The sequence below is a fragment of the Aedes albopictus genome, chromosome 3 (assembly GCF_035046485.1).
Source record: "Aedes albopictus strain Foshan chromosome 3, AalbF5, whole genome shotgun sequence".
NCBI lineage: Eukaryota > Metazoa > Arthropoda > Insecta > Diptera > Culicidae > Aedes > Aedes albopictus.
The window spans coordinates 118,346,778-118,363,101 of record NC_085138.1 but is presented as its reverse complement, the minus strand read 5'-3'; the positions used below and the strand labels follow the sequence as shown (position 1 = coordinate 118,363,101).

At 40.0% G+C, this 16,324-nt stretch overlaps 2 protein-coding genes across 2 annotated transcripts; one reads left to right on the top strand and one right to left on the bottom strand.

Moving 5' to 3' along the window:
* Nucleotides 1-13,316: 13,316 nt before the first annotated feature.
* Nucleotides 13,317-13,910, bottom strand: LOC109399333 (ejaculatory bulb-specific protein 3-like). Its single transcript, XM_019671771.3, has one exon. The coding sequence runs from the start codon at nucleotides 13,857-13,859 to the stop codon at nucleotides 13,485-13,487; it is 375 nt and encodes a 124-aa protein (XP_019527316.3). The 5' UTR covers nucleotides 13,860-13,910; the 3' UTR covers nucleotides 13,317-13,484.
* A 1,521-nt stretch (nucleotides 13,911-15,431) lies between these two features.
* On the top strand, nucleotides 15,432-15,967 carry LOC115268984 (ejaculatory bulb-specific protein 3-like). The gene has a single exon (XM_029877261.2). It carries the CDS (start codon nucleotides 15,493-15,495, stop codon nucleotides 15,865-15,867), a length of 375 nt encoding a protein of 124 aa, XP_029733121.2. The 5' UTR covers nucleotides 15,432-15,492; the 3' UTR covers nucleotides 15,868-15,967.
* The last annotated feature ends 357 nt before the right edge of the window (nucleotides 15,968-16,324 follow it).

Below are 16,324 nucleotides of genomic sequence, written 5' to 3'. Positions count from 1 at the left end.
AACGCACAAGCGTACCACAATGGGTTCAAACAGCGCCCTGAAAAGGGCACTGTTATAACGCATAAAGCGAAAGAGAGCCTATAGCTCTTTACCACAGCGGGTTAAGAACAACAGAATATCCTGAAGATTCAGGTTTCTGAAGTCAGTTTCACTTAATAAGTGTTTACCGAATACTCGGAAACGCAGTTGCGCGAAAACTGGACAGTTACACATCAAATGATACGAAGTTCCATAATCGGATTCACAGCTATCACAGGCAAATGAATCAGCTTGCTGAATATTCGCCATGTGATAGCTGAGTCGGCAGTGGCCAGTCAATGCTTTGACCAGCATGCTGCAATTCTGCTTAGACAGATTAGTTAGATACTTCGCCACCCGTAGAGATGGCTCAGCACTATACAATTTGGTTTGACGACATGACTCCAAACTATTCCAATATTGTCTGTGTTGAGTGACAGCCCAGGTGTGAATCTGAAGCTTAATCCAACACTTCGATATCGGAATAGCTGGCTCAGGGCCAATGAAGTCATGCGATGCTCCAGAGCGAGCTAACTCATCAGCCAATTCATTTCCAGCGATGGAAGAATGGCCAGGTACCCATAGAAGGTGAACAGCGTTTGCTGAATTCAGCTCTTCGATTTGAGTTCGACAAGCGATAACTATCTTCGACCTGGAGTTGGCCGAAGCAAGTGCTTTAATAGCAGCCTGGCTATCTGAACAGAAGTATATTACTTTGCCCATTACGTGCTGCTGAAGTGCTGATTGCACTCCGCACATAATAGCAAAGATTTCGGCCTGAAAAACGGTGCAATGTCTACCAAGTGAGTAAGACTGATACAGCCTTAGCTCACGAGAATAAACACCAGCACCTGCTCGACCTTCGAGAAGGGAGCCATCAGTGTAACATACGATGCCGTCTGAAATACTTCTTTTCAGATAACCAGATGTCCACTCTTCCCGGGAAGGGAATTTCGTGGAAAATGTCCTATATGGAAAATTACAAGCAATTGTAAGATCACTTGGAGCAAGGACTATTTTGTCCCAATTCACTAAAAGTGGAAACAACGAGGTGTGTGTTGATGTGCGGTTCACAGGAGTTTCCTCTAGTAGACCGAGTACCCGTAACCGGTAAGTGCAAGAAAGGGCTTCTTGTTTGAGATGAATGTGTAGTGGGGCAACGTCAAAGAGAACTTCTAGCGCTGCCGTAGGAGTTGAAGAGAACGCTCCAAACATCGCCATTAAGCACATCCTTTGGAGATGGCCTAATTTTGATTGGACCGTTCTCACTTCACCCTTTTGCCACCACACAAGACATCCATAAGCCAATATTGGCCGAACCATAGTTGTGTAAATCCATTTGATATACTTGGGCTTTAGACCCCAAGTTGTACCAAAAGTACGCCGGCATTGCCCGAAGGCCATAAAAGCTTTCTTGATTCTGAACACAATGTGAGGTGTCCAGGAAACTTGGAATCAAGAATGACTCCAACGTACTTTACCTGTTCAGTCACATCGATTTCAGAATCAAAGAGACTCAAAGGTCGAACGCCATTACGGTTTCGCTTTTCCGTGAAAAGAACAATAGATGTTTTACTCGGATTAACCGAAAGGCCATATTGGCGACACCAACCCTCAACTACCTGAAGGGCGTTTTGCATCAGGTCGAAAAGGGTGCTGATGCACATACCAACTAACAGTGTTAGATAGTCGTCGGCAAAACCATAAGTAGGAAAACCGCTATTATTGAGTTGCCTCAATAGCGTATCTGCTACGAGATTCCACAAAAGCGGTGATAAGACTCCCCCTTGGGGGTATCCACAAACGCTCAATTTCCTAATCTCTGCTAGACGCAATGTCGAGAAGAGATATCGGTTTTTGAGCATTTGGTGAATCCAATTGAAAATCATTGGAGATATACCATGACCCCGTGCGGCTTCCAATATGGCATTGAAAGGCACGTTGTCAAAGGCACCCTCGATATCTAAGAAAACACCCAAACAAGATTGCTTTTGAGCGAATGCTTTCTCGATATCGTAAACAACCTTGTGTAAAAGAGTCACAGTGGACTTACCAGATTGGTAGGCATGTTGGTTCACATAAAGAGGCACGTTGGCCAGATGAACATCACGGATGTGATGATCCACAATGCGTTCTAAGCATTTCAGAAGAAAAGAGGTCAAACTGATAGGTCTGAAACTCTTTGCTTCTTCATACGACGCACGACCCACTTTTGGAATAAACTTCACAGTAATATCCCGCCAGGATTTGGGAATATACCCTGTAGCAAAACTACAAACAAGTAGTTTTTTCAAAACAATGTTTGAAATAATCAAATCCCTTCTGAAGTAAAATAGGATAAATCCCATCTGCCCCAGGAGGTTTGAAAGGAGCAAAGCTATTAAGAGCCCACTCAATCGATTCTATAGTTTCAATACTCCGAGCCGAAGCTAAAGAATCATAACTACAAGAAAAGACATCAGGATCATCCGAAGATGTAATATCCACACATCCAGGGAAGTGTGTGCTGAATAAGCATTCCAGAACTTCCTCATCAGAGGAAGTCAGATCGCCATTTGGCAAACGAAGTTCGTTCACCCGGAAATCCTTAGATTTCGCAAGGATTTTGTTTAACCGACTGACTTCACTCAAGCTGGAAACACTTGTACAAAGGTTTTTCCAGCCGGATCGTTCAGCAGACCGGAGAGCTTTCCTGTAGGCCTTGCGAGCCGACCTGAAAGCCTCCGAACCAGCCGAACGTCGTCTGTTCCAACTCTTTCTACATTGTTTCCTGAGTTTCGCCAGATCAGAGTTCCACCAAGGGGTTCCTCTTGTGATCTTCACAGACCGTAGAGGGCATGCTTCTTCAAAAGCTTCCATGATGAAGGTTGTTGTAGTATCAACGGCATCATCTAAATCACTTGGAGTGTCAATGGATGGTGAATATCCATGAAATTTGGCTGCAACCAAATCAGTATAAAGATCCCAGTTTGTTGATCGAGGATTCCTGAAACGCAATGTTTGCGAAGTAACATTTAAATGTTCAAAAAAGATGTAGCGATGGTCAGATAAAGATTCTTCATCTGACACATGCCAATTGGTCAGCTCGTGACTAATTCTGCTAGAGCAAAGCGTTATATCTAACACTTCCTCTCTAGCAGATACCATGAAGGTTGGGCGGTTGCCTATGTTAAGTAATGCAAGATCTGTACTACTCAAGTACTCCATCAAACTGGAGCCTCTCAAGTTAATGTCTGAGCTGCCCCAGATGATATGGTGAGCATTAGCATCACTGCCAACAATTAGCGGAAGGCCTTTTGAAGTGCAGTATGCGTTGACTTGTTTGAAAGCATCCGTAGAGGATGGTTCATCATGCGGTAAATACACAGAACAATAGACGAATTTCCTGTTGAGGTTTCCAACAGATACATCAATTGTGATAGCACATACATCTCTGGTGGTTAGTTCAGAGATGAGTGTAGCAACTATTGCGTTGTTGACAAGCACACAAGCTCCTTGTACCAAGGCCACTTGGGCTGTACCATTTTGCATAAATCTGCAAAGATTGATCGTTGCTGTTCTTTTATGCTGAAGATTGATCTGAGCTATCTTAACCGTAGCCACTACCCAAACTAGGTAAGATTAAACTCTTCGCAACAACAGCACAACAAGGAACAGCAACAATAAAACCAAATCGGTATCGATTGGAAAACGCCAAAGGCGAGGATACACAGAATACACTGTGTAAATCGCATAATGCGGAACCATATAGGTGAAAATTTAAACTAATTAACAACATCTTCATAATCCCGCCCTTATTTAGCCTCAAGTGAGACTAAAGAAGGGCAGCTGATTGTCTCGGAGAAACACAAGGTCCACTGCATCATTGCTCCGGTTAGCGCAGTAAGGGCTACATACTGTGGAGGGCGCCCTGGTACTCCACAGGCTCCGTTAGCGGTTAGGTTTTTATTAGACCCCCCTAGCCATTCATTCCTAGGCACGGTAAGCATAAAGCCGCATCACACCATGAATTAGGGGTCACCTGTTGGTGGATTCTTACCACCGGAACAGGCGGTCCGTAGTGTTATTCTTAGCCAATTGAGACAATCGCTACCGACACTACACAGCTATCTAGGCTGATCGAGAAAAGAAGTTAATATTGATGATCAACTTCATACGGACTCGAACAGCCTACCAAGGGGGGGGGGGGGATGAGCAAATGGAAGTCACAGGGGAGTTTCAGGGGGTCCCAAGGTGTTTCCGCAGGGTTCCAGGAGATGTCAGGGTAGTTTTTCGGAGGTCTGAGGGGGTTTTCAAAAGCATTGCAGTTTTTGGGGGTTCAAATGCGTTACATTGGGTTCGAGAGAATTTAAGAGGGATGCGTTTCAGGAAGTTTAAGAGCATTTTTGGCGGGATTCAGAGGCCTTACGGAGGCGTTTTCGGGGGTTTCGGAGAGTCTCAAGTGTGTCCGAGGGGTTTAAGGGGGATTTTGAAGGCACTTCAGGGTGTTTCAGAGCATTTCTGGTGGGATCCAGAGGCGTTACGGAAGCGTTACGGAGGAGTTTTCAGGGGCTTCAGAGTGTCTCAGATGCGTTATATTGGGTCCGTGTGGAATTAAGGGGGATTTTGGGGTTTGGGATTCAGAGGCGTTACGGAAGCGTTGCGGAAGAGTTTCCGGGGGTTTCGGAGCGTCTCAGGTGCGTTACATGGGGTCCGATGGGTTTTAAGGGGGGTTTTAGAGGCATTTCAGGATGTTTCAGAGCGTTTTCGGCGGGATTCAGAGGCGTTACGGAAGCGTTACAGAGGAGTCTTAGGGAGTTTCTGAGCGTCTCAGGTGCGTTACATGGGGTTCGAGAGGGTTTTAGTGGGATCTTTAAGGCGTTTCAAGAAGCTGCAGAGGATTTTCAGGGACCCTGTCCCAAAGTCCTTTAAAACGCCCCTGAAATGCTATTTGATTCAAAGATGTTCTTGAAAACCCCTGATACGACCCTGATCTGAAATACCTCGAAACGCCTCTGAAATGCTATCATACTGAAATTACTCTGAAATTCCGTGAAACGCCCCTCAAACCTTTCCTTGTAAAGCCTTTCAAAGGCTCCTGAGAACTCCTGAATTGCCCTTAAGGCCCCTTAGCGTGTCATCGCAAAATGGCTTCTTCAAAATCATTGACCGAAATCAACTTTACACAACATTGCACCAATACATATTTGTAAAAATCGACACTTATCTTATTATATAAAATAATCAATTTCACGCGAGATATTCGGCATAAAAATGTATTCACACTACTTCAAATACAAGCCTCTTTCCAAGTAATCACGATTACTAAGCATTATTTCACTCGAAAGTAGAAATTTTTAACGATTTGTTTCGACCGCACTAAATTGTGGCTGGCGGTGTTTACCACCCACCGCAGTACCAACGACGACGGCGGCAGCGCGGTGATGTCTTTTGGCGCGCACAATCATCGATCATTGCACGCAGTGATGTCGATCCTGCTGGCCAAAGCATCAATGAAATTGATTGAAATCAATTAAAAAATCCAGCCAAACACATTGGTTATGCGTCATAAAATCAAAAATAATTCGTGGGGTGATTATTTTTCAACTTTTTTACCACAACTGTTAGTGAAATAAGCAAAGCATTATAATTTACGAAATCTTCACCAAGCTGTCCGCCAGCACAGCTGTTTGCAGCAAACATAAACAGTGGGAGAGCGTACCAAAATAATTCGATCATTTCTAGCTTGTTACATAAAAAATCCAACATTTTTCGGGACATTTGGATATGTTTCCTTGTTATTCATTGAAGTAGAGTAGTTTACTGCTTAAGTTGTTTTCAAATGATTCATATTCTCGAAATGTTTACATTGGAGATACCGAGACAAAGAGGTGCTATTTTTGTTTGTTTGTTTATGGAAATGGCATAGAAAGGCTTGATGATTGTTTGGAATAAGATTAAAATAAGAAGAACAAAATTTGAGCTGACACGCTAAGGGGCCTTTAAGCCACTTGAAACGTCCCTGAGACCCCCTAAATTCTATTGAAATGATCCTGAATTTCTCGTAATCCCATGTTAACGCCATCAAAAACTGACAGAACGCCCATAAAAGGCACCTCAAATCCCCTGAAACAACCTCCTGAAACGCCCCTGAAGCCCCTTGGAACTCCCTTTTCTGGGCTCTATGGGAGCTTTATGGAAACCCTATTAGCCCCACCTCAAATACCCAGGAGCAGGATCTATTCTCACGAACTAGATTCCCTCAAACTTAATCCAGGTATGCCCAAATTTCCCTCATTTTATGCGTTTTTAATAACATGCGCATAAATTGAGGTTTAAGTGTACTTCCATTTGATTAGCTCCTTAACGCAATCATCCACAAAGTTACACTGGAACCTTTTTTATGCACAAGGCTGGGGGTGCATACATACATTGGAAAAAGGCGTGAAAAGAGAGAAATGTAGCATAGTATAGCATAGCATGAATACTTGCACAAATCTTGGATGGAGTTGCAAAATTGAATTTTCCATTGACATTGCTGATGTCGCTACTATCTACAATGTCATAGATTCACTCAGCTCCACACACATGGCCAAGTCCTTGCAAGCATTTATAAATCCCTTCATCAACTTAGAAAGAGCCCAGAACTGAAGCATCTTCCAATAGATGAAAGGATGTTGAAAATAGCGAATTTTCAACTTATATGCAGTTATAAAGTAAATATACTGAAGTAGGATTATTTATAAATAAATAATATTGGAAACATCTCACCAATTGTTGTGGGGTTTTTGTGGTTCAATGCCGACCATCTAATTGTCTTGATTAATGTTCTTCTCTGTAAAGAACAACACAATACTCAGCAAAGAACAACACAATACTGAACACTAAACACCCGCGCATCTATTGTTTTGATTTTCACTCGAGATAATAGCGAACGCGATCGATTATGCTGCCATACTCATTCCTTACAGGAGCGATGCATGCACAGCAAAGAACAACACAATACTCAAGGCGTGAAAAGAGAGAATAATGTGGTCATAAATTATGTTTCGGCTTTGATAAGGGAATCTAGTTCGCGAGAACAGAACTCCTGCACATTTGAGGTGATGTTAAGGGGGCTTTCAAAAGTTCCCAGGAAGTCCAAATAAGGGGGTTCCAAGCAACTTTGAGGAAGTTGTTTCAGGGGATTTCAGGAGCCTTTTAAGGGCGTTCTGGTAGGTTTTGTTGGTGCTTCAATGGGATGGTGGGGAATAATGTTAAGGACAAACGTCTTGAAATCCCGCTTCAATAGTGCATCAGAACTTCAGACGCACAAATCTCAAGAAGCAAGCATCAAACAACAGTGCAAATTTTTATTCTGTTCTTGCTCACTTGTAATAAGCTTAAAATGAGAAGCTCAGGTGCGCTGGTTTTGTTTACTAAGAGATTTGTGCTCTCAAAATCGTGAGTAGGTGCCAAAGTCAGCCATTGTGGCGGCCATTTTGGGATTCTAACAAGTCTGTCCTTAAGGGGATTTCAGGGACGTTTCAAGGGTCTTTACAAGCAATTCTGGCAGTCTCAGCCTTTAAAGGCCTATAAGGGGTCTGAGGGGCGTTTCTAGCAATTCAGAGTTTTTTCCAGACAGTTTCAAGGGGTTCCATGATCATTTTAAGGACGTTCCTAGAGATTTTAGATGCGTTTAATAGAATTGCAGGGACATTTCAAGGGGTTATCAGGTGAGTTTCAGATGATTTTTGGAGCCTATTAAAGGCGTCAAAGTTTCAGAGGAATTTCGAATTGATTATTATGGTTTCAAGGACGTATCGAAGCATTTCAGATCAGAATCGTATCGGGGGTTTCAATAACACCGTTAAATCAAATGGCATATCAGGGGCGTTTCAAAAGATATTGCGAAGGGGTCTAAACAAATCCTCTGAAACTTAATAAAATGTCTTCGAATTCCCCTTAAAACCGACATGAACCTTTTGTGACGTACCTGAGACACTTCAAAAGCACTGAAAACGCCTCCGTAACGCCTGCTGAAATGACTCCGTAATGGTTAATGGGGAACCCTCGAGTAATCGCGCTGTTGTATTTTGTACAACACGTTCAAAAAATCTCGCTTTTAGTACTCTGCATTAGCGTGGTGCTGGCAGTGGTGGTCAACCGCGCGAGTTATGGAAGGTTAAACTCCCTCGTACCCTATGTAACGCACCCGGGACCGTCTAAAATTCCCAAAAACGCTTGCCTAATGCTTCCGAAACCCGCCGAAAATCCTCTGAAACTTCATGAAATAGCCGGGTAGAGGTGAATAACAAACCAATAACTAAGGAATAACATAATTTGTCATCATGTCTTAATTTGTACTTCTTTAGTTTTTTGACACGTTAATAACAAAACAAGCTATCATTGTAAAACTTGTAATTTGCGAGTTAATATTGAAAATAGTAACAAATATTACTATCATACTATCAGCCATAATACCAAAACAATAACAAAATATACCATCATAATAAAACATGCAATTATTTTGACATTCTTTTTGCTATTATTTTGTTGTTACAATGGTAAAATCAGTTATTTTTTATATGTTATGCCATAGACATTTAGTTATTATTTTTGTTATTTAACTCTTATTTCAAACAAACTAATAGCAAATTATGCCATCAAACATTCTATTTTAATGGTAAAATTTGCCATTTCGCTCTACCCGGGTACCGTAATTATTAAATTTTTATCGTTTCGTACACTGAAGTGTACTGAAAGACTATATGTTCACTCAAAAAACGAATTCACGGTAGAGAGGGTCAAGTCACATATACCAATCAACTTACTTCGACGAATTGAAATTGTGTCTGTATGTGTGTATGTATGTGAGTATGTACAGGGGATAGACAAAGTGATCGGGACAGGTAAAATTTTCACTTTTCAAAAAATGTCCAATTAGCTGTAAGTTTTCGAAGAGTACATCAAATATTCTCAAATTGTTACTGTAAGTTTATCAACTAGTTGCGTATCAGTGGACAAAATTTGGTAAATATTGGACTATTCTGCACGAACTTATAAGCATTTTAGAAAAAAGGTAGAATTATCCGATAGCCAATTTCGAGCTGTTATATCTCCGGATTAAATGAACCGAATGCAATGAAATTTTATCCATTTATGACTTATATAATGAGCTCTGAAAAACGTTTGACTCAACTTTAAATTATTAAGGAGCAAACCAAATTGGTGCATAATCAAAAACTAAAAATGCAGTTTTTTCGTCCATATTAAACTCAAGATATCCCAAAAACGATCACTCAATTCCATTGGTCGACAGAATCACGATGACCGTTTTCCAAAAGCGAATCAGAACATTTGAGCGAGAATACTGCTTTTTTTGTTTTTGAAAAATGCACCAAACTGAGTTGCACGTTAACAAGACAAAAAGTTGTAGCGATTTCATTAATTTTATGATTTTTTCAGTAAATTGGCCTATTTTGCCGCCTATGTTGTTACTTTCCTTTAAAACATATCTGTATTCAAGACAATCAGAGGGAATTTAAATGAACAATAATTAGCATTTTGAATTTTGAAACGATGTTGAAATTTAAGAAAATTTGGTGTTTAATTAGAAAAAAAAAATAATCTAATCGTTATAATTATCGTCCGTGTTAAGAATTTTAAGTAATGCCAAAAGTTTTTCAAAGTTCATTAAATAAGTCATAAATGGTCAAAATTTCATTGCATTAGGTTAATTGAATCCAGAGATACAACAACTCAAAGTTGGCTATCGTATAATTATACTTTTTTTTTATAATTTCGTGCAGAATAGTTCGATCTTTTCCAAATTTTGTCCACTGATACACAAGTACTTAAGTAAAAATTTGAGAATATTCGATGCACTCTTCGAAAAGTTACAGCTATTTGACATTTTTCTTAGAAGGGGAAATTTTGCCTGTCCCGATCATTTTGTCTATCCCCTGAATGTATATCCGTGCGCAAAAAATCACCCACTTCACTCACTTCCCATTGGATGATTTTTCAGATTTAAGCACGAATCGAACCGGAATTTTACCGCATTTTTTGCTATTAAAATGGCCCGGATCGGTCAAGGCGTTCCAGAGTTATGGCCATTTCAGTAATCCGGACCAGCACCGGCAGAAATGGTCATATATGCAACTGAACCAAGCCCCATCATTCGACACATCAAACTGTGGTGATTTTGTAACCTTTAACATGGTTGACGAATTTTGTGCAGAAATCAACACTGGAGTCCGGATGTTCCCAATGTCGGCCCAAAATTCAAGATGGCAGTCTGATATTCAACATGGGGGCTCCAAAGTCAAGATGACAGCTGTTTAATAGTTCTAGGCTCTAAAAGCATGCAATAAGTGGTATATTTGATATGGGGAAGATGACTGGACTCCAAAACTGATGACCAGAATATCCAGAATGGCAGCCTCAAATCCAAGATGGCGGCTCCAAGTACTCGACAAAATATCTAAAATGGAGATCTAAAATCTAAAATGGCGTCCCAAAAATCGAGATGGCGGCTGTTCAATTGTATTTTAGGCTATTAAATCATTCAATATTCCAGAGTCAAATTATTATTATTGGCTCTTTATTATGGGGATTTTCAGCCCGAGGCTGGTTCATCCCCGTCCAGAGTCAAAAACTAGCAACCAAAATAACCAAGATGGCGGTCCAGCATCCAAAGTTGCGGTTATTTAATTGTGTTTATGCTCATTTATAGATGTTCGACTATGAAATTGACTTTTTTCACTGGGGATTTCGGCTTTCAGTCATAGAAAAGCGTTATTTTCTTATCAATCGCCATCGCTCATTGATTGCACATGTACTGTCCAGACTCCAGATTATATAATGTTTCACTAGTGTCTGGTCACGTTGCAGTCTTTGACAAAGTTTTTCGCCGTATCCTGAAGCCCCTCAAGAGCAAAATGCAAAAAAGATCCTTTCCCATACAAACTCCCATGCAAACATCAAACGAGTTTAGCACCGCCCAAGTGTTAACGGATTGAGCTGAAAATTTGACCAATTCGTGTTTTTTTTTTCATACAAGTTTTTGCCAACTTTTGTATACTAATGCAAATTAGTCAATGGGGCACGTTCGGTGTAGTACTAGATTTGTAGTAATGAGCTGAATTTTTTTATGGTGAGAAGGTCAATTCTCCGTTTCTGCAATGAAATAATGCAAAAAGCGTGGGTATTATGATTCCTTGCCTAATTCGATGCTGTTTGAACAAAACTTTGGATAACTATGTTGTTTATGTTGCAAGAAATGAAGAAAACAACAACACTGTTACCCAAAGTTTTGCTCAAACAGCATCAAATTAGGCGAGGAATCATAATACCCACGCTTTTTGCACCATTTCATTGCAGAAACAGAGAATTGACCTTCTCACCATACAAAAATTCAGCTCATTACTACAAATCTTGTACTTTACCGATCTGTCCTATTGGCAAAGAAATCTTTTACCATGCAATCGCTCACAGAAAAAGCTGAAAAGCTGTGGTCGGGGACACTATACATTTAACACTAAGACATTTTCTATTTTTTCGAAACAATTTTCAAAGTTCCAAGAAGAAGAATATAAGTAAATATCTTCATTTTGGTGCGAAAAGAATCAAAATCAACAGCAGGAGAATGGAAATACCGTTTATTAAAGGTCAAATCCCCCGGTGTAAAGTGCGAGAAATGTGTTCGGGACGTCTCTTTAAACTATAAAGAAGAAGAAGAAGAAAAAAGACACGTGATTGCAGTTTTGTAAACACGTTTTCTTAGTCATAAACCATCCCAAAGCACGTGATGCCGATAATCCTGCTAACAATTATTTATGCCCAACAAGTTCAACGCCGAAGCAAAGAATTAAAATTAAAGTTAATTTTTTGGAATTTCTGTTCCATGTTTTCCCGACGCTATTGTTCCATTCATCACTTTTTGAATCGCTTCAGGCGAAAAAGTACATTGTTTCCTCATTTATTTTCCCCGCAAAGTTTTCTTTTCGTTCCTCGCTTTTGCAGCAGGGTAATTAAGAAGCTGATTTTTTTCCGATTTTTTTTATATTCGAGGAGGACGGTGTATACGGTAGCTTTTCGAGTACTTGATGGTCTTTAAGAGATAAGTTTAACACCATCATAATCGCATGAAGCTATTTTTGTTCATCACTGAATTCTTTACAAAAAAAGAACTTTTTGTGTTGGATTGTTAAAAGATATTGAAAGATCTTAAGTTTTTCATGGCATAGCGAATCAATTAGTATTCTATAAGCACTTACATGGCACAGGAAAATTATCATTAGGACAGATCGACGATCAAACCCATACACCATCATCGTAGTCGAGCTGAATGTTCAACATCCACTTCTGCAATATGAACACTTAAAAAGTGTTGCGCAGGTTATATATGAATGTATTATATATAATTTTTATTCGTGAATTTTAACTTGGGCTAATTCTTCACACAAAGGGCAGGTTATAATAAACGGGTGTTTGATGTAATTTCGCATACAGTTTTGTAGTTTACAAGGTTACACCCAGTCAATTAATTCATGAATGATTGAAAAGGTAGTCCCCTCTGGTTTTAACTGGGTTTATCACTCTGTCAAATCAAAGACACGTGCTGATAGTTTAAAACATGCGTCCATAAAAATAAACTCGTGGCCGTCCAACTATCGACGAAATTCATCTATATACCTACTTCGTCACCCAAAAAAGATAAAAAAAACTCTCTGAAAATCTAACGAAGGGAAATTGGATACTCAAACAGCCAGTATCAGAGATAGCTAGTGCGGATGGGTGGGAGGGGGAAAAAGTTTGATGATTCAATTTGCATGCCATAAAAAAACTAATGAAACGGTGTGGTGTGTCGGACGACACAAGTATGCATAACTAGATTACGCGGGGTTTTTGGCGATGGGAAAAAGTTTCAGTTCGAGTTCGCGTGAAATGGTTAATTTTAAAGGGGCTTGATTCAATGTATGCAGCAGTGGTATATTGAAATTCTATGGAATTCTGAATAGCAATCAAAGCTAATGTACTCTTTACAGCTTGATTCGAAATTTTGCACTTCGTCCTTGTAATTCTCGGCAAAAGTGTTATCAGGATCATACATTCCTCGCAGAGAATTCCTCTCATCCGGGCGCTGCTCGATCAGGAACTTGGCCACCTTAGCTGTGATTTCACGCTGCTTCTCGTTACACTTGGAACATCCCGTGGCAATGGCATTCGGCAGATACTTATTCACCTCGTTTCCTTCTGGAGTGCATAGTCCGGTATCCTTCAACTAGTTGAAGTATGAGTTTTGGATTAGTTTGAATAAAATGCAATTCAACACATTCTCCTGTTCATTGAATTTATTTTGGAACATGTTCGAAAAAAAATATGTACAATTTTGCACTGAGTGTTTTCACTGACAGTATTCCAAGGAAATATTATGGAGTGTTGTGATTTGAATCTTTTAAAGCTGTTTCACATATAACAGACAATCTTTGGGTATTAACTATTTACAGCTTAATTCCAAACTTGGCTGCTTCGTCCTTGTACTTCTCGGCGAAAGTGTTATCAGGATCGTACTTTCCACGGAGAGAATTCCACTCATTGGGGCGCTGTTCGATCAGGAACTTGGCAACTTTAGCCGTGATTTCTCGCTGTTTCTCGTTACACTTGGAACATCCCGTTGCAATGGCATCCGGCAGATACTTCTTCAACTCGTTTCCTTCCGGAGTGCACGGTCCGGCGTCCATCAGACAGTTGAAGTAGTTCTTGAAGAGACGATCCGAGTTGAGAATTTCATCCACATCGATGTTGTCGTACTTGGTGGGATAGCTGTCCTGAGCAACAGCGATAGCAAACAAGGCAAACAAGATGACGATCTTCATGGTTGAGGATTACTTCTTCAGGATTCACCGAACTGAACTGTGTCGAATGTTGGGAATCATAGCGTATTTATATGCGATAGCTGCAGCCTGATTAGAAGTGCAGTAATGAAAATCAATTTGATATCATGAGTTTACCGAAAAGGTGATGAGCTGGCGCATATGCAACACGTGCGATTAATAACCAAGAACGTTCTTGGCATCGGGCATGAAAACTTTGGAATGATGAATTGTGATTTTTAGTTGTAGATACCAGACCGAGCGAATGCAGGTCAGTAAGTGTTAAAACTAATTGTTGCATTGTTAGAAATTATTACTTTTTTACGTATTACGACTAGCTTAGAAGCAGACTATGTCCTAGTGGAGACGTTACGCCACGAAGAAGAAGAAAAAGATTAGTTTAAAAATGAATATGATTAGTGAAGAGATTCACTCAAGAAAAAGAAGCTATAGATTTATAACATCTAATGCTAAGAAAAAGTTGCTCTTTATCTTTACTTTAAGGTGAAAATTCGATTTATAACACTAGTTTACAGCATTTTTGAACTCGGTAAGCTGATGATCATTTTTGGTGTAGAATCATGCCCTGAGTTCGAAAACGAGAAGGAAAAAAATTACAGTAGAGCGGAAATTTTTTCGAGTTTCCATACAAGGTTGATGATTTGAAATCGATGTTTGTTCTATTTATAAGCAAAGTCGTTCACTTTAACCATCTCATTCTCCGTAATCAATGCTCCGATTGAGCTGAAATTTTTACTGTAACTCGCCTACATATGATGTGTCAAATACACGTCGAGAAAGAATTTTTAAATTGTTTTTTTCTTATTGAAAAATTCTTTGAAAAATTTTGGGAATTTTGCTAAAATTTAAGGAGATCGTCCCTAAAACTCGCCAATGTCATGAAATTCATCAATCTGACGCAAAACTTGTATTCAGATGATCGAATGGTAATGTATTCAGCTTTCAATTTATAGATAAAGATTAAAAATTGGTTGAACAAAACGCAATATATTTAAATTTTAATAAATTACATATTTTGAAAAGTTGTAAAGCTCGATATTGAGCTATAACTCAAAAACTGTTCTACTTAAAATTTTTTGAAGGTCGGTTTTGAAATCAGCACTAAATTGTGCTTCAAAAATTTTGGTCGTTGACAGAAGTTCACGACTTTCGTTTTATTTTGTAAACTAGTGTAATTTACTGCTATAAATGATTAGGATTGACTATTAACGTGTCAGAAAAAAATATTGACAAATTTGAACGTTCTTTTATTGATTATCACATTAATGTCTGAAGGATTTCATCTACTCTTTTAGGTTAACATTCAACATCAGCTCAAAATGGAATTGAGCACGTGCCCTAGAAACCTAACCGAATACCCCTGTTATGCAACGATTGTAAGTGCAAGTGCAATTTCAAATGAAAAAGATTTGCACATTCACTGTAATTATCAAACATTATTCGCTAGTTTGGTAATTGCCAAAAAACTTGCACAGTTCGATTGTTTTAGATGCAGTGATTTTCAAAACTCGAGAAAGATGCATGCAACGGTTTGATATAAATATGGACTGCATCGAATCAATCGATACAGTCCTACTAATCTTCCCGTGAAGTAGATTGGAAACATCCCCCAACCATGAAGGTCGTCATCTTGTTCGCTCTGGTAGCGATGGCCGTCGCCCAGGACGGCTATCCCACCAAGTACGATAACATCGACGTGGATGAAATCCTCAACTCGGATCGTCTCTTCAAGAACTACTTCAACTGCCTGATGGAAGCCGGACCGTGCACCCCGGAAGGCAACGAGCTGAAGAAGTATCTGCCGGATGCCATCGCAACGGGATGTTCCAAGTGTAACGAGAAACAACGTGAGATTACGGCCAAAGTGGCCAAGTTCCTGATCGAACAGCGTCCGGATGAGTGGAAGGCTCTGCGAGGAAAGTACGATCCGGACAACACCTTCGCCGAGAAGTACAAGGATGAGGCGGCCAAGTTCGGAATCAAGTTGTAATCTGGATAGTTATGGCGACCACTGCAAATTCTGTTTAACGGACAATACGCTTTACTATTAGTTATTGAATAAAACTTCACGACAGCATATTTTAACAAAAGCTTCCATTTGTGTACTTTATACCTCGTAGCTCCTATTATTCTTCTCCTTAATAGACTTAACTTTTATGCTGTATCACGGGACTCGGCAGAACGAAGAATGATATAAAAGATCGCGGAAATAGTAGACCGCCTCTTCCGGGATAAAAAGAAGAATCGGATTGCGAACAAATGGAACTGCTCTGCCGTCCACAAGAAACACGGAAGTTCTACCAGAAGAATCCTGCAAGGGCTTCGTACCGCGAGCCATAACGTGTAGCAATAAGGACGGGAGCATCTTGACAGACAGTGCGCAGTGTTCAAACAGTGGAAGCAGAACTACGACGAACACCTGAATGGCGTGAAGAGCGCAGGAACGG

What these genes read in the sequence shown, in the direction of transcription:
- LOC115268984 (XM_029877261.2), top strand. Translation starts at nt 15,493, where the DNA reads ATGAAGGTCGTCATCTTGTTCGCTCTGGTAGCGATGGCCGTCGCCCAG.
- LOC109399333 (XM_019671771.3), bottom strand. Translation starts at nt 13,859, where the DNA reads ATGAAGATCGTCATCTTGTTTGCCTTGTTTGCTATCGCTGTTGCTCAG.